General features: G+C 44.6%; 1 protein-coding gene across 2 annotated transcripts in view; it reads right to left on the bottom strand.

Annotated features, from left to right (window-relative positions):
• LOC311229007 (dedicator of cytokinesis protein 9-like) overlaps window positions 1–19630 on the bottom strand; it is a 502654-nt gene that overhangs the window by 169637 nt on the left and 313387 nt on the right. For both annotated transcript variants that reach the window (XM_084314997.1, XM_084314998.1), the window contains exons 10-11: window positions 2255–2329; window positions 1573–1713 (exon numbers count right to left, since the gene is read on the bottom strand). In XM_084314997.1, coding sequence (XP_084171123.1) covers window positions 1573–1713; window positions 2255–2329 — 216 coding nt within the window. The remainder of the gene's footprint in view (window positions 1–1572; window positions 1714–2254; window positions 2330–19630) is intronic.

Raw genomic sequence — 19630 nt, 5'->3', positions numbered from 1 at the left:
ATTTTTTTTTGTATCCACTTTTTCTCCTGTTTTTCTCTGATTTTCTCCCATCCCAATTTAGTCGTTATGCCAATTCCCCCCTCCCCTTCCTGGTCGTTGCTTGCATGTGCCCCCCACTGGTCGGTCTAGGCGAGTCCTGAAGTCTATCAGATGCTTCCTCCGATACATAGGAGACAGCCAGCAACCTCTTTTTCACCTGCCAGTGCGGACTCTCATTGGTGAAGTGTAACGCGTGGGAGGTCACACTACCTTCATCATATCCCTTCTTTGCTGTGCAGGCACCCTGACCGACCTATAGGAGTCGCTGTTTACAACGACCAGACTACCACCCATAGACTCCCCTCCCGCTGATTCTGCCAATTGAGTCAGTATCACGGCCGGCCAAGCCGGAGGCAACGCCGACAGCCGGATTCGATACCGGTGTCTCTTGCGTTGGTGACGAGTGCTTAGACCGCTGCGCCACCCAGCCGCGTCAACATTTTAGGCAACCAACTTGCGTTCAGCGTTTCTCTGATTGGCCACGACGCCCATGTGACCGCGGCAGCGCGAGAGAGCGGCAGTGCGGAAATAGGCTGCATTCTATTGCCATGCTCTGCGACAAACTCTAACATTAACCAACTCCGAAACAATGCCTAAACTTAACCCTAACCTTAACCAACTCCGAAACAATGCCTAAACTTAACCCTAACCTTAACCAACTCCGAAACAATGCCTAAACTTAACCCTAACCTTAACCAACTCCGAAACAATGCCTAAACTTAACCCTAACCTTAACCAACTCCGAAACAATGCCTAAACTTAACCCTAACCTTAACCAACTCCGAAACAATGCACTTAACCGGCGAAAGAATGCACGTAAAAAAAAATATATATAAATTGAAGGGATTCGAACTTGTCACCAACGCACCGCAGGTTCCACAGCAAGGCGGCGAACGAGTTGAGCTAACCGTTGATGTTAAAAGAGGGGGGATTACGGCTGCATAATGCCGCGGCAGAGCTCCGCGGCTGAGCCGCGTCGCCGCGGGGGCGTGGCTAGACGCAAGTTGGTTGCCTAACATGTTGACGCCACCCAGCCGCCCGGCTAAAAACACACGTGAGTAAAGTAAAAGTAAAAACCTTTTTTTATTCCAGGGGGAATGAAATGTTCCATTTTGTCCTCTTCATCACTCTTACTATCGTTTGTGGCCATCTTCTGTAGCTCGTCACTCTGACTGTCTATTCTTCTGATATAGCAGGTGTTTAATCAAAGATCCCCGCTTGCTAGTCTTGCACAAGGACCAATCAGCATGGGTATGGGCGGGTTCATTTTCCATTGATGGGGATTTGATTGGCTGTTTTTAAATAAACTAATTAACGTTAGTTCGGCCAGAGAAACAAATATATATAGATTTGTACTTTGTAGGTCTGCATTTTAAATGTAAGGAGTAAAAAGTTTTTTTCTCTGAAATGTAATTGAGTAAAAGTACAAGTATACAAACCTAATAATACTCAAGCAAAGTACAAATCCCCCAAAAACAGTGCTTAAGTATTGTAACGAAGTACAATTACTCGAGTACTTTACACCCCTCTTACGTTTGTCGTCGGGCCCTCCTCGTTCTCCGCCACGCAGCTCTGCAGGTTGAACGAGAGGTCGTTGCAGTTCACCAGAATCCGCTTCCCGAACTTCTCCTCGAACTGCTTGATGTCCGGCTCGATGCCCGACAAGTCCAGCCTCTGAGGAGGGCGGTGGGGGGGGGAGAGAAAGAGGGAGAGAGAGAGAGAGAGAGAGATAGAGAGAGAGAGAGAGAGAGAGAGAGAGAGAGAGAGAGAGAGTTAGGTTACGGCGAGGTCGTGTGAGGTTTCGTTCCTGCTATCTGGAGAAGGGATCAGAGAATGAAAGTGAGTATCTTTTTGCCGGCCACCTGCAGTGAAATCGAGAATTTCATCCGTGAATTTGGATTCCTCAGCTGCCAAACTATTTTCCGGGAATTGAAAAGACAGATTTGGGAAGGAGGTGGCTATTGGCCAACATGCCTTGTGCGAATTGACAGACATCTGGGGAGTCTGGGTAGTGGCAGAGGTCTCTATAAGCGCTCGCCTACTGTACCACCGCAGAGATCCGGGTTCCATTCCCGGGAGCGGTACCTCCGGCTTTGGTCGGTCGTCGTGGGGTGAGAGTCCTGGTTGTTGCAATAGCGACACCTACTGGTCGGTAGGAGTACACATTGACCTGTGTGTCAGGGTGTTTCACTGTTACTTTACAGAACATACTGACCTGTGTGTCAGGGTCCAAAGTGAACAGCTTCAGTCGGGTTTCGTTCCTCATCTTAGCTTCGATATCTCGAGCACTCTGAGGGTGGGGTGAGAGAGGTATTTTCTTGTATTATTAAACTCAAGACCACAACGTTGCTTAGTAGACAGAACCTCTTGACCAAACGGTTCCTCCATCGTCGTCTCAAGCTGGTTTCATTTCATTTGAACATCTGTATCCATTTTGTATCCATCTGGAAAATGAGGTTTCACATTTTATAAGGCTGATAACTAAGGCTTGAGAGGACAGACAGGTGGAACCACGCGGATTATCAAAACAGCCTGCTTAGCGAGCTATCACTGCCACATGCCATGGCATGCACATATGGATTATCTATACCTTGATCCTCAGGCGTACAGCATCTAGAACAGGGATATCATGCTTTTCATTGTTGATACAGATTCTGAATACTACATTTTCAGTATCAGCTTATATATAAAGCGAGGCTCGGCATCTCTCCAGTTTTTGCAAATTAGCGGCAAATATACCTACTTGTTTTAAGTCTGTTCACCCAGAACAGTAATATACCTACTTGTTTTAAGTCTGTCATAATCACAGCACGGGCATACTTCACTCCCCCTCCTTTTCCCCTCACGTTCTACACACGCTCCTCTTCATCCCCCTCTCCATCCACTACACACTCCTCCTCATCCTCTCCTTCTCCATCCACCCCTCCATTTACCCTTATACGTCCAGCATCACTCCACTTCACGCCACCTAGCCCAGCTGCACTCCATCCCCCTAATTCACACGCGGTCAGGCACCTCACTCTTCACAGCTGCACCCTATCCTCCCCTGATGAGGTGCCTACTTCTACTCCTCGACGCTGACCAGAAGCCGTCGTGGTATTAATTACCACTACCCAGGTACGACGTCTCTGCCTAAAGCTCTGCTGGATTCCATCCTTGTATTGCCTACTCTAACCTGTTCTCTCCTGTGCCCCAAAGGACTGCCGTCCCTGCCTGGACACTTGCTCACCCGCTGCAGCCCAACAGCTCCCAAGACAAGCACAAGGACCGCTTGCTCGCTCGCTGCCGCCACGGCAGCCACAAGACAGAACATAACCCCGTTCTATTCCCCCCAATTCCTGTGTTGCTCATTTCATTAAACACCCTTGAAACCGCTCCTATCTCCTCTCCTGTGTATTCAGCAATTGGGCTGTGCTCCAGACCCCAGTCTCACAAAGTCTGCTCACTCAGAACAGTAGTATACCTACTTGTTTTAAGTCTGCTCACTCAGAACAGTAATATACCTACTTGTTTTAAGTCTGCTCACCCAGAACAGTAATATACCTACTTGTTTTAAGTCTGCTCACCTAGAACAGTAATATACCTACTTGTTTTAAGTCTGCTCACTCACCCTAGAACAGTAATATACCTACTTGTTTTACATCTGCTCACCCAGAACAGTAATATACCTACTTGTTTTAAGTCTGCTCACCCAGAACAGTAATATACCTACTTGTTTTAAGTCTGCTCACCTAGAACAGTAATATACCTACTTGTTTTAAGTCTGCTCACCCAGAACAGTAATATACCTACTTGTTTTAAGTCTGCTCACTCACCCAGAACAGTAATATACCTACTTGTTTTAAGTCTGCTCACCCAGAACAGTAATATACCTACTTGTTTTAAGTCTGCTCACTCACCCAGAACAGTAATATACCTACTTGTTTTAAGTCTGCTCACCCAGAACAGTAATATACCTACTTGTTTTAAGTCTGTGTGACGTACATGGGTACGTGGGTTGAGCATTATCATTATTCCTGTATTTATGACACCATCTGAACATCAGGTTAGTATATAATTTGTGTTGTCTGTTATGTGTGGTGTTGTGTCATCTCCTAATTTCTGTTTCTATTCACAGATGCCACTCATCTCCCTGATTGGATTGGTTGCATCTGATTGGTGCACCTTGGAACAGGCAGTGGAGATGGGTGGTTAATAGAGTGGAGATGACACAACATCGGGGCGCCTCACTCTGTCAGTTGCTACTGAACAGAGTTTCGTGAGGTTGCCATTGATTGACCACTGTGTGTGGACTTACCTTGTGCTTATGTTTGCCACTGTGTGTGGACTTACCAGTAGCCGTATATATATGTATTGTGTTGTGGGCCTTAGAGCCATTTGCCTTCCTGCTTGGAAGTAAGTATCCATATATATATAACTATCGGAATTATACTATATCTTATATTATGTTATATCATATGGTATTATATATATATATTTAGTATTCTCCAACCTCACTTTGTTTGTTCTCCCATTACCTTTTGCCCTTTGTGTTTGTGCTGTGGGTTTCAATCCCCACGATAATAAATATTATTTCCCCTTTGGGAACAGTGGGTTTAAATCCCCGCTATAATAAATATCATTTACTATTTGGAACAACGCCTTGTGTTATTTTCTTTACCTGCCTGGGACCGGTGCTTTAAAAGCACTACTGGACGGCCTGGTTTTCACATACAGCCCGTTCCAGCTTATTCTATATTGTCTTGTGACATTGCTATGTGACAGTCTGCTCACCCAGAACAGTAATATACCTACTTGTTTTAAGTCTGCTCACTCAGAACAGTAATATACCTACTTGTTTTAAGTCTGCTCACCCAGAACGATAGGTTATGTATATAACCTAGTTATATTAGTATTGGCTGAGCGTCCCGCTCTAGCCTATTGAGATACCCCTTATCTCCTATGGTACCTAATGTACCCCACGAACAACTAAATGCACCCCACCTGAGGGCCCCGCCCCTATGGAGGCGTAGCCTATATAACCATGACTCTGGTCACCAAACACTCTTCCCCGCCAAATCTCGTTCCAGCAAAAGATCCCTCAAAAGGGAACTCAGGGCCGCGTAGAGCGGGACGCTCAGCCAATACTAATATAACTAGGTTATATACATAACCTATCGTTATATATCGTATGGCTATCGCGTCCCGCTCTAGCCTATTGAGATATGGGTTAGAGTGGACGCGAGACCCGGCAGATGTACCCCCTGAGGACCCGTAAGCCCACATCAAGGGGTGCGGGGAGCCCTGTCACCCCATCCTTCCTAGTGAAGGGGGGGCGCAGTCAACTCCACCTGAATGCGAACAAGAGGGAACCAGAACCCCTTGAACACACCGCACAGGCGGAACCACGTGTGACTCAACACACTGTGGCCCAACCCACACACTCCTGCTACCCTACCAAAGGACGGGAAGCAGGGAAGGCCACAGACCCCAGAACCGCCTGGGAGACAGAACCCCCGGTCATGTCCATGAGGCAAAACCTTACAAAGGGGCCCGGGGAGGACCATGAAGCTGCAGCACAGATGTCCTCCACCGAGGCCCCACCCAGGAGAGCGGCAGAGGCAGCCACCCCACGATCGGAGTGCGCCCTGACGCCCCCAGGGGGATCCTGCCCAGCCAACGTGTAGCAGAGGGCAATGCCCTCGCACAACCAATGGGACAGGCGCTGTTCGATAGTGCCTTACCGGCATGAGAACCACCGTGACAGACAAAAAGCTGAACGGTGACCCCAAGGTCCTGAGTACGGCTGAGGCAATTCCCAAAGCACGGACCGGACATGACAGGTGAAGGCCCGCATCTAACTCACCACCGTGAGGAGGCGGATGAAACGCCTGAACCACAATATCCCTGGAGCGGAAGAACTCCGGATATTTACAGGCACGAAGGCAGGATTAGGCCGCAGAGTGGCACCGCAATCGGAACGAAAGACAGGCACTCTGGGCGTACCGAGAGAGCACAAAGCACACCCACGCGTCAGCGGAGGTGACGGCCAGCAAGAGCGCGGTCTTGAACGACAGCTGTTCCAACGGCGCCTGCTCGAGCGGCTCAAACGGGGCCAAGGACAACCGACCGAGGACCAGTTGAAGATCCCAAGTCGGAGCCCAGGAGCGGTGCACCGGCTTAACACGTCGAGCGCCAAGCAGGAAACGCTTCACAAGAGGGTGGCTGAACAAGACATCCCCTCAACCCCTCATGATAGGAGGATATAGCTGCTGCATATACCCTCACCGTCGAAGCCGACAGTCTATCAAGGAGAGACTGGAGGTAACTAAGGACAGCATCCAGGGGGCAGGAGACTGAGTCCCGGCCCCCCGCCTTACACCACACTTGGAACATACGTCATCTGCCCGCGTAAGCGCGACAGTGGAGGGAGCATGCGCATTCCGGATGGTAACACCATCAGGATCAAGAACCTGCGCCCCTCAACGTACCCATCCCAACAACTGACCTAACAGATGTATGGGGAAGAATCCCTGGCGACACGGCATCGGTCCCAGACCTGCCTGGCTATGTCCAGACGTAATCCTCACCCGTCAGGATGAGGACCGCCCCGCGACAGTACACCTGCACCCACATTCTCCCTGCCGGGGATGTGGGGAGCCCTCAGGCCGCGCAGATGGAGGACGCCCATAGCCAGCCGCCCGCCGCCTGGTGCAGACAGGGGGAGCGTACTCCTCCCTGTCTGTCGATACACGACACTGACGTCGTATCGTCCGTCCTGATCAACACCATTTGTGGACCAGAAGGACTGCTTTCAACACCAACACATTGAACGTAGCGCAGACCGGGCAGCATGGTTTGCCAGCTGCCCCCTACTGCGTTGGCCCGACGCGTCACCAGCGAGGGAGGCGTCGGTGAAAACGCGGCGTGAGACAGCGCCGTAACCGTCCTAGGACAGAACCTCCCGAGCATGTTGACAACACGCTCTGAGAGGGATGCCCATAGCCCTCCAACCGTTGACTGGGAAGAGGAGTACTCTACATCCAGTCTACAGCAACCCCAGGCTGGTAGAGACCTGCCTGGTACGAGACCTGACGATCCACCTTGACCGCGAAGGACCAGAACGTCATCAGGGCAGAACACTCCGTAACCCCTGACGACGCAGAGGCCCCAGTGCGGCCTCCACGCACTTGGTGAAGATGCGGGGAGCCAGAGAAAACCGAACGGCAGCCTCTGGTACTCATACGCTAACCCTGCAAAGGAAGCGTAGGTAAGCCCTAGGATGGAAGATCGGAGATGCACATGCGCATCCTACAGGTCTATGGAGGAGAACCAGACCCCCACCTGACAGTGTTCAACAGGTAGGAGACGATCCAAAAAATGCTGAACCTTCCCATGGGACAGGTCCAGCCTGGGTCTTACACCCCTCTCTCCCGACTTCTCAGGCAGAGAACACCGGGAGGAGAACGCCACGACGATGGCTTGCTTCGTCCACAGAGATTGGATCTCGTTGACCAGAGCTGTCACTGCTGGAGACCCTGACAATAGGGTCTGTACCAAACCTGAAAACGGGTGGGGTTGTGTAAACACAAGTCCCCGCCTCTGCGTTCTCTCCATCCACCTCGACATATGGTACTGCCGTAGTCATATGTGATGACACTCCCAACGCACCCGCCGTCACGTGGCGCAGGTCCGCCAGGAACTGTAGATAGTTGGCCCGGTCCCCCCGCTGTGCGTAGCCAACCCTGGAACCGTGCGAGCAGCGCGTTCCGTGTCGGGACATCTGACCCTGACACAACCCACGAGGCAATCGCACCCAAGGGGGGAACCCCGACAGAAAGGGCCGGTCTGATATGGGGGGCTTCCGATGAAAAAAGCCCCCCCACTGAACACCCCTCCAGAACATGCTGAGGAGTTGTTCTGCAGCCGGACATGCAAGGTGTAAGGACCCCATGGGTTCCTACACACCGTAGCCCTGCAGTGATATTACTACCACCCCAAATCACGCGTGCCTGCGACCACTGCCAATATTTCAGGAGTGGGAGGCACCAACATGATACCTGGCCTGGCGAAGGCGAGGCTGGGGAAGCCCGCACTGTGTGCCTCAAAAGGTTTCGAGCCCCCCTGCTGACAACACTTAAGTTGACAGACGTAACACCAGGCTCAACCAACACATCTTATGGTGTGGGAGCCGCTTGACAGCACAACATTCTCACGGACAGACCCAGGCTCAGCCATCAACTGGGTGTCAGCCCCTGTCCCCATGAGAAGCGAAAGGGGGGCCGCCCGCGCTTCAACGAAGGCACGCGGCCCGCAGCCAAAGGAAACAATCAGAGCCCACTTTTTCCGCTGGTGTTGGGGAAGGGAGAGATCGGAGAGCGGGCTGCTCGCGGCAGGACGGTGACGGCTTGTTCAAGCCGAACCCATCCTACATGGCCGATCCCTCGGCCGCCAAGGCTGTCGGCCTTGTGGACACCTGTCGAATCAACGCCCAGGATACCTCCGGCGGGGGAAAACATGGCCGCCTGTCGAGGGCCTCGTCATCGCCGCTGACGAGGCCGTGCTCTCTCTTCTTCTGGCTGCGCGGTGTGAGGCGGTGTAAGGCCTAGGACAATACCGCCCGCGCTCCAGCAGAAGACCAAAATCCCCTGCGGAGAGGGGAACCCTGAGCGGTTATAGCTTGCGGCTGGGTCAAAGCTAATAACGTCAACAACCTCGCGCGATGTGTCGACGTCGGCTGGCCCTCAAGGCCCCGCCACCAGACACAATTTTTTTTTTCAATAGAAAAAAAACAGCAATTCGAACACAGTTCGAATCGCTGCCAATTCCATACCGTGGCGGTACAGGCTTTAACAGCCCACCAGCCACTCGCCAGGCCGACCCACCCATGGCGTCGGCCGGGCGGGGCACTGTTTCAATATGTCAAAAACAAAGGACTGATGTTAACACGGAGCACCAGTGGTGGTTGCAAACAGCAACCTCCACTGTGGTGTGCACCATGAAAGGGTTAAATGAATAAAATAACTAAACCACAAAATACTGTAGAATGAGCAAACCCATATACACAACATTAAGGGGAGGCGGACCAGAGCGAACTAGTCCCGCCTTCATTCAAAATATTCACAACAGAACACCAGCCCTAGCTTAGCCCATTTACCAAAAAAGGTAAACAAAGCCCCCCCCCGCACTACTCCCCCAGTATACCGATTGACCGTCAGTATGAATGGTTGAGAGGAGAGAAAGCTGTAGCAAGACAGACCTTCTCATAGCAGAGTGACAGAACGAAACAATAGCCCACTACACAGGGCCGCCTCAGGGGGTGGGGGGCCTCGCGTTTAAAATCGCACAGGGCCTCACATTTCTCCCAGGCGGCCCTGCCCCTATACTACTACAGCCTAGCGTGAGGCGATGTGGAACCCAGATCAACAACCGCCTGCGCACAGACACGCAACATGTTTACCATGTCGGCTGGACCCATAGCCCCACTACCCGACGCCAATGTGGATAGGAACTAGCCAGCTGAGCCATAACCCGCCGTTAAGTCCCATCCTGCAGTAATATAGCTCTACTGCTACACCGCCGAGCTCACGCATCGGCCCCAGATAGGGACACCGTTCCATAGACCCCGCCGGAACACAAGGTAACATACCTGGCTAGGCTACCTAGCCACGGCCTACCCTGTTGTCAACCCATTTACCCGAAAAAAGGTAAATAGGACTCAGCAAAAAAAACCACAACAGCCACTGACTGACCTTCATTGATGAACCGGGCAAGAGGAGGGAGAAGTGACAACATCTCACGGCGGAGACATTAGAACAGCGGAGCAGTTAGTATGTAGCAGTAGTGGTAGCATGTGGCATTAGCGATAGCATGTAGCATAGCATTAGATGTTTAGCAGCACGCCCAAGACAGTTTGGAAACCGTTCACTGCAGTGAACGTTCACCAAACCATCCTGCCCCCGGCGCACAAAACAAACCAGCATTACTAACACTAATACCCATGCCTGAAGACACAGGGCCTACCTGGGTACAAGCTGGCCCGACAGCCAATATTGTACAGCTGAACCTTGATCTGCTGTCATCAGACGAGGAACATCAACATAGGCCCGTCGTGTCGCCGAAAACATGCTTCGAAGATGCCAGGGGCCAGCAACCTCCGGTAAGCTTTCAACATTATGACTCTGATCTTTTTCATCCTGCTATTTACGTATGGTGCACGCAGCCAATACGATGGAACGAAAATAGAGGAAGAGTGTTTGGTGACCAGAGTCATGGTTATATAGGCTACGCCTCCATAGGGGCAGGGCCCTCAGGTGGGGTGCATTTAGTTGTTCGTGGGGTACATTAGGTACCATAGGAGATAAGGGGTATCTCAATAGGCTAGAGCGGGACGCGATAGCCATACGATATATAACAGAAATATACCTACTTGTTTTAAGTCTGCTCACCTAGAACAGTAATATACCTACTTGTTTTAAGTCTGCTCACCCAGAACAGTAATATACCTACTTGTTTTAAGTCTGCTCACTCACCCAGAACAGTAATATACCTACTTGTTTTAAGTCTGCTCACCCAGAACAGTAATATACCTACTTGTTTTAAGTCTGCTCACCCAGAACAGTAATATACCTACTTGTTTTAAGTCTGCTCACCCAGAACAGTAATATACCTACTTGTTTTAAGTCTGCTCACTCAGAACAGTAATATACCTACTTGTTTTAAGTCTGCTCACTCAGAACAGTAATATACCTACTTGTTTTAAGTCTGCTCACTCACCCAGAACAGTAATACACATACTTGTTTTAAGTCTGCTCACCTAGAACAGTAATATACCTACTTGTTTTAAGTCTATTCACCTAGAACAGTAATATACCTACTTGTTTTAAGTCTGCTCACCTAGAACAGTAATATACCTACTTGTTTTAAGTCTGCTCACTCACCCAGAACAGTAATATACCTACTTGTTTTAAGTCTGCTCACCCAGAACAGTAATATACCTACTTGTTTTAAGTCTGCTCACTCACCCAGAACAGTAATATACCTACTTGTTTTAAGTCTGCTCACCCAGAACAGTAATATATCTACTTGTTTTAAGTCTGCTCACTCACCCAGAACAGTAATATACCTACTTGTTTTAAGTCTGCTCACTCACCCAGAACAGTAATATACCTACTTGTTTTAAGTCTGCTCACTCAGAACAGTAATATACCTACTTGTTTTAAGTCTGCTCACTCACCCAGAACAGTAATATACCTACTTGTTTTAAGTCTGCTCACCCAGAACAGTAATATACCTACTTGTTTTAAGTCTGCTCACCTAGAACAGTAATATACCTACTTGTTTTAAGTCTGCTCACTCACCCTAGAACAGTAATATACCTAATTGTTTTAAGTCTGCTCACCCAGAACAGTAATATACCTACTTGTTTTAAGTCTGCTCACCCAGAACAGTAATATACCTACTTGTTTTAAGTCTGCTCACCTAGAACAGTAATATACCTACTTGTTTTAAGTCTGCTCACCCAGAACAGTAATACACCTACTTGTTTTAAGTCTGCTCACGCAGAACAGTAATATACCTACTTGTTTTAAGTCTGCTCACTCACCCTAGAACAGTAATATACCTACTTGTTTTAAGTCTGCTCACTCAGAACAGTAATATACCTACTTGTTTTAAGTCTGCTCACCCTTAACAGTAATATACCTACTTGTTTTAAGTCTTCTCACTCACCCAGAACAGTAATATACCTACTTGTTTTAAGTCTGCTCACCTAGAACAGTAATATACCTACTTGTTTTAAGTCTGCTCACCCAGAACAGTAATATACCTACTTGTTTTAAGTCTGCTCACTCAGAACAGTAATAAACCTACTTGTTTTAAGTCTGCTCACTCACCCAGAACAGTAATATACCTACTTGTTTTAAGTCTGCTCACTCACCCAGAACAGTAATATACCTACTTGTTTTAAGTCTGCTCACCCAGAACAGTAATATACCTACTTGTTTTAAGTCTGCTCACTCAGAACAGTAATATACCTACTTGTTTTAAGTCTGCTCACCCAGAACAGAAATATACCTACTTGTTTTAAGTCTGCTCACCCAGAACAGTAATATATAGAGATGTTCCGATACCATTTTTCCCTTTCCGATCCCGATACCTAAGCTTTGGGTATCGGCCGATACCGATATTTATCCGATACCAGTGCATAAAAAAAAAGAAATAAAAAATATTATATAAATTATATATATATATTTTTTTTTCGGATACTGTTATACTGTGTTTTAGTAATAACTAGAAAGTAATGGTATTTATTCAACAACAGGTGATTGTATAGATTTGTATTAGTATCATTAATCAATGAGTATGGGCTACAGCACTGCAGATATACCCTACTCCAATGATCCACACGGACATTAAACGGTGTTGCACTCGCTACTCAGTGGCTCTGCAGATATACCCTATTCAGTCTGTAAGCTAGTGGCAGATAGAACGTTCATGTTGTGATTTTTGATGCAAAATAAATATTCAACATTCTCTTTTGAAACTCCGCCTCAGACTCTTATCCTTTGGCACTTGCTGTACTTTGCTTGCAGGTCTGCAGCCATTATTGCTGGATTATGCACCAACTTTAGACACGGTAACGTTATCAAGCTAAGCTAACTGACCTAGCTCGTCTTCCCGCATTGACATTTGATAACGTTAGTAATAGTCAGCTAACGCTAGTCCGTAGCTACTTAACTTAAATACAATTCACCGTGGGTGCATTATTGTTGATAGACGGTCACGGACAGTGTTAGGTCCTGGAAAAAGGACAGGCGATCATCTGATTTGATGTAACGTTAAAGCGGATGTTGTTCCAACTAGCTATCTTTCCAGCTAATGCTATCATAACACCAGCCAAACACATCCCGATTCCCGTCCGAGCTCCCCGTCACACCGCACTGTCGGGGACAATGGAATTTAAGAAAGTGTATCTGCTGTTAAAATGACACAGCATCACACTTTAAAACATGTTCATTTTATAATCCTCACTCTCCGCAGGACTCGGCAGGAGATAAATTACATCATGGGATCGGAGGCTAGAATTTACGTGTACTCGCCGATACCGATACCAGCATTTTAGGCAGTATCGGCGGCATTTCCGATACCGGTATCGGTATCGGAACAACTCTAGTAATATACCTACTTGTTTTAAGTCTGCTCACCCAGAACAGTAATATACCTACTTGTTTTAAGTCTGCTCACCCAGAACAGTAATATACCTACTTGTTTTAAGTCTGCTCACTCAGAACAGTAATATACCTACTTGTTTTAAGTCTGCTCACCCAGAACAGAAATATACCTACTTGTTTTAAGTCTGCTCACCTAGAACAGTAATATACCTACTTGTTTTAAGTCTGCTCACCCAGAACAGTAATATACCTACTTGTTTTAAGTCTGCTCACTCACCCTAGAACAGTAATATACCTACTTGTTTTAAGTCTGCTCACCCAGAACAGTAATATACCTACTTGTTTTAAGTCTGCTCACCCAGAACAGTAATATACCTACTTGTTTTAAGTCTGCTCACTCAGAACAGTAATATACCTACTTGTTTTAAGTCTGCTCACCCAGAACAGTAATATACCTACTTGTTTTAAGTCTGCTCACTCACCCAGAACAGTAATATACCTACTTGTTTTAAGTCTGCTCACCCAGAACAGTAATATACCTACTTGTTTTAAGTCTGCTCACCCAGAACAGTAATATACCTACTTGTTTTAAGTCTGCTCACTCAGAACAGTAATATACCTACTTGTTTTAAGTCTGCTCACCCAGAACAGAAATATACCTACTTGTTTTAAGTCTGCTCACCTAGAACAGTAATATACCTACTTGTTTTAAGTCTGCTCACCCAGAACAGTGATATACCTACTTGTTTTAAGTCTGCTCACTCACCCAGAACAGTAATATACCTACTTGTTTTAAGTCTGCTCACCCAGAACAGTAATATACCTACTTGTTTTAAGTCTGCTCATTCACCCAGAACAGTAATATACCTACTTGTTTTAAGTCTGCTCACCCAGAACAGTAATATACCTACTTGTTTTAAGTCTGCTCACTCACCCAGAACAGTAATATACCTACTTGTTTTAAGTCTGCTAACCCAAAACAGTAATATACCTACTTGTTTTAAGTCTGCTCACCCAGAACAGTAATATACCTACTTGTTTTAAGTCTGCTCACCCAGAACAGTAATATACCTACTTGTTTTAAGTCTGCTCACCCAGAACAGTAATATACCTACTTGTTTTAAGTCTGCTCACTCACCCAGAACAGTAATATACCTACTTGTTTTAAGTCTGTTCACTCAGAACAGTAATATACCTACTTGTTTTAAGTCTGCTCACCCAGAACAGTAATATTCCTACTTGTTTTAAGTCTGCTCACCCAGAACAGTAATATACCTACTTGTTTTAAGTCTGCTCACCCAGAATAGTAATATACCTACTTGTTTTAAGTCTGCTCACTCAGAACAGTAATATACCTACTTGTTTTAAGTCTGCTCACCGAGAACAGTAATATACCTACTTGTTTTAAGTCTGCTCACCCAGAACAGTAATATACCTACTTGTTTTAAGTCTGCTCATTCAGAACAGTAATATACCTACTTGTTTTAAGTCTGCTCACCCAGAACAGTAATATACCTACTTGTTTTAAGTCTGCTCATTCAGAACAGTAATATACCTACTTGTTTTAAGTCTGCTCACCTAGAACAGTAATATACCTACTTGTTTTAAGTCTGCTCACACAGAACAGTAATATACCTACTTGTTTTAAGTCTGCTCACTCACCCAGAACAGTAATATACCTACTTGTTTTAAGTCTGCTCACCCAGAACAGTAATATACCTACTTGTTTTAAGTCTGCTCACTCACCCAGAACAGTAATATACCTACTTGTTTTAAGTCTGCTCACCCAGAACAGTAATATACCTACTTGTTTTAAGTCTGCTCACCCAGAACAGTAATATACCTACTTGTTTTAAGTCTGCTCACCCAGAACAGTAATATACCTACTTGTTTTAAGTCTGCTCACTCAGAACAGTAATATACCTACTTGTTTTAAGTCTGCTCACCCAGAACAGAAATATACCTACTTGTTTTAAGTCTGCTCACCTAGAACAGTAATATACCTACTTGTTTTAAGTCTGCTCACCCAGAACAGTAATATACCTACTTGTTTTAAGTCTGCTCACTCACCCAGAACAGTAATATACCTACTTGTTTTAAGTCTGCTCACCCAGAACAGTAATATACCTACTTGTTTTAAGTCTGCTCATTCACCCAGAACAGTAATATACCTACTTGTTTTAAGTCTGTTCACCTAGAACAGTAATATACCTACTTGTTTTAAGTCTGTTCACCCAGAACAGTAATATACCTACTTGTTTTAAGTCTGCTCACCCAGAACAGTAATATACCTACTTGTTTTAAGTCTGCTCACTCAGAACAGTAATATACCTACTTGTTTTAAGTCTGCTCACTCACTCAGAACAGTAATATACCTACTTGTTTTAAGTCTGCTCACTCACCCAGAACAGTAATATACCTACTTGTTTTAAGTCTGCTCACTCACCCAGAACAGTAATATACCTACTTGTTTTAAGTATGCTCACCCAGAACAGTAATATACCTACTTGTTTTAAGTCTGCTCACCCAGAACAGTAATATACCTACTTGTTTTAAGTCTGTTCACCTAGAACAGTAATATACCTACTTGTTTTAAGTCGGTTCACCCAGAACAGTAATATACCTACTTGTTTTAAGTCTGCTCACTCAGAACAGTAATATACCTACTTGTTTTAAGTCTGCTCACTCACTCAGAACAGTAATATACCTACTTGTTTTAAGTCTGCTCACTCACCCAGAACAGTAATCTACCTACTTGTTTTAAGTCTGCTCACTCACCCAGAACAGTAATATACCTACTTGTTTTAAGTCTGCTCACCCAGAACAGTAATATACCTACTTGTTTTAAGTCTGCTCACCCAGAACAGTAATATACCTACTTGTTTTAAGTCTGTTCACCTAGAACAGTAATATACCTACTTGTTTTAAGTCTGTTCACCCAGAACAGTAATGTACCTACTTGTTTTAAGTCTGCTCACCCAGAACAGTAATATACCTACTTGTTTTAAGTCTGCTCACCCAGAACAGTAATATACCTACTTGTTTTAAAGGGGAACTATTTTACTATTTCTTTCACTATTTGGGCACTTTTACACAATTCCTGTGAGTCTATGGAACACCTCTGTAATATATATTTTTTTTTTATTCATTGTTTTGTATTTCTAATCAAGTCCTCAAAAACAGCATTTTTCTACCTCAAGATCTCGAGCTGTTTTGAGCCTGGGCTCCTAAACCACTGCGCAACGTCGTCGCCGCCTGAACATTAACATGCAGCGGTGTTTCTCTGACATCACATATAGGCACATTTTCAAACGACTCAGTTCAGTGAGGGTGAATATTGTGAGAGGAGAATTGGAAGAATGCGCCAATATGAGAATTTTGAGACATAGATCATATTAATATAAGTTCACATAGCTAGGAAACAATGTTAAACACTCAAAAAGGCCATTTATAAGATAGTTCCCCTTTAAGTCTGCTCACTCAGTCAGAACAGTAATATACCTACTTGTTTTAAGTCTGCTCACTCAGTCAGAACAGTAATATACCTACTTGTTTTAAGTCTGCTCACTCACCCAGAATAGTAATATACCTACTTGTTTTAAGTCTGCTCACTCACCCAGAACAGTAATATACCTACTTGTTTTAAGTCTGCTCACTCAGAACAGTAATATACCTACTTGTTTTAAGTCTGCTCACTCAGCACAGTAATATACCTACTTGTTTTAAGTCTGCTCACTCAGAACAGTAATATACCTACTTGTTTTAAGTCTGCTCACTCAGAACAGTAATATACCTACTTGTTTTAAGTCTGTTCACCTAGAACAGTAATATACCTACTTGTTTTAAGTCTGTTCACCTAGAACAGTAATATACCTACTTGTTTTTAGTCTGTTCACCTAGAACAGTAATATACCTACTTGTTTTTAGTCTGCTCACCCAGAACAGTAATATACCTACTTGTTTTAAGTCTGCTCACTCAGAACAGTAATATACCTACTTGTTTTAAGTCTGCTCACTCAGAACAGTAATATACCTACTTTTTTTAAGTCTGCTCACTCACCCAGAACAGTAATACACCTACTTGTTTTAAGTCTGCTCACCTATAACAGTAATATACCTACTTGTTTTAAGTCTGTTCACCTAGAACAGTAATATACCTACTTGTTTTAAGTCTGCTCACTCAGAACAGTAATATACCTACTTGTTTTAAGTCTGCTCACCCAGAACAGTAATATACCTACTTGTTTTAAGTCTGCTCACTCAGAACAGTAATATACCTACTTGTTTTAAGTCTGCTCACCCAGAACAGTTATATACCTACTTGTTTTAAGTCTGCTCACCCAGAACAGTAATATACCTACTTGTTTTAAGTCTGCTCACCCAGAACAGTAATATACCTACTTGTTTTAAGTCTGCTCACCCAGAACAGTAATATACCTACTTGTTTTAAGTCTGCTCACTCAGACCAGTAATATACCTACTTGTTTTAAGTCTGCTCACCCAGAAAAGTAATATACCTACTTGTTTTAAGTCTGCTCACCCAGAACAGTAATATACCTACTTGTTTTAAGTCTGTCACCTAGAACAGTAATATACCTACTTGTTTTAAGTCTGCTCACGCAGAACAGTAATATACCTACTTGTTTTAAGTCTGCTCACCCAGAACAGTAATATACCTACTTGTTTTAAGTCTGCTCACCCAGAACAGTAATATACCTACTTGTTTTTAAGTCTGTTCACCTAGAACAGTAATATACCTACTTGTTTTAAGTCTGTTCACCCAGAACAGTAATATACCTACTTGTTTTAAGTCTGCTCACCCAGAACAGTAATATACCTACTTGTTTTAAGTCTGCTCACCCAGAACAGTAATATACCTACTTGTTTTAAAGGGGAACTATTTTACTATTTCTTTCACTATTTGGGCACTTTTACACAATTCCTGTGAGTCTATGGAACACCTCTGTAATATATATATATTTTTTTTTATTCATTGTTTTGTATTTCTAATCAAGTCCTCAAAAACAGCATTTTTCTACCTCAAGATCTCGAGCTGTTTTGAGCCTGGGCTCCTAAACCACTGCGCAACGTCGTCGCCGCCTGAACATTAACATGCAGCGGTGTTTCTCTGACATCACATATAGGCACATTTTCAAACGACTCAGTTCAGTGAGGGTGAATATTGTGAGAGGAGAATTGGAAGAATGCGCCAATATGAGAATTTTGAGACATAGATCATATTAATATAAGTTCACATAGCTAGGAAACAATGTTAAACACTCAAAAAGGCCATTTATAAGATAGTTCCCCTTTAAGTCTGCTCACTCAGTCAGAACAGTAATATACCTACTTGTTTTAAGTCTGCTCACTCAGTCAGAACAGTAATATACCTACTTGTTTTAAGTCTGCTCACTCACCCAGAATAGTAATATACCTACTTGTTTTAAGTCTGCTCACTCACCCAGAACAGTAATATACCTACTTGTTTTAAGTCTGCTCACTCAGAACAGTAATATACCTACTTGTTTTAAGTCTGCTCACTCAGCACAGTAATATACCTACTTGTTTTAAGTCTGCTCACTCAGAACAGTAATATACCTACTTGTTTTAAGTCTGCTCACTCAGAACAGTAATATACCTACTTGTTTTAAGTCTGTTCACCTAGAACAGTAATATACCTACTTGTTTTAAGTCTGTTCACCTAGAACAGTAATATACCTACTTGTTTTTAGTCTGTTCACCTAGAACAGTAATATACCTACTTGTTTTTAGTCTGCTCACCCAGAACAGTAATATACCTACTTGTTTTAAGTCTGCTCACTCAGAACAGTAATATACCTACTTGTTTTAAGTCTGCTCACTCAGAACAGTAATATACCTACTTTTTTTTAAGTCTGCTCACTCACCCAGAACAGTAATACACCTACTTGTTTTAAGTCTGCTCACCTATAACAGTAATATACCTACTTGTTTTAAGTCTGTTCACCTAGAACAGTAATATACCTACTTGTTTTAAGTCTGCTCACTCAGAACAGTAATATACCTACTTGTTTTAAGTCTGCTCACCCAGAACAGTAATATACCTACTTGTTTTAAGTCTGCTCACTCAGAACAGTAATATACCTACTTGTTTTAAGTCTGCTCACCCAGAACAGTTATATACCTACTTGTTTTAAGTCTGCTCACCCAGAACAGTAATATACCTACTTGTTTTAAGTCTGCTCACCCAGAACAGTAATATACCTACTTGTTTTAAGTCTGCTCACCCAGAACAGTAATATACCTACTTGTTTTAAGTCTGCTCACCTATAACAGTAATATACCTACTTGTTTTAAGTCTGTTCACCTAGAACAGTAATATACCTACTTGTTTTAAGTCTGCTCACCCAGAACAGTAATATACCTACTTGTTTTAAGTCTGCTCACCTAGAACAGTAATA

The sequence above is a fragment of the Notolepis coatsorum genome (genome assembly GCF_963971535.1).
Source record: "Notolepis coatsorum genome assembly, chromosome: 5".
In the NCBI taxonomy this organism is placed as follows: Eukaryota; Metazoa; Chordata; class Actinopteri; order Aulopiformes; family Paralepididae; genus Notolepis; species Notolepis coatsorum.
Note: the sequence above shows the minus strand (reverse complement) of the source record. Positions and strands in the feature narration are given on the sequence as shown.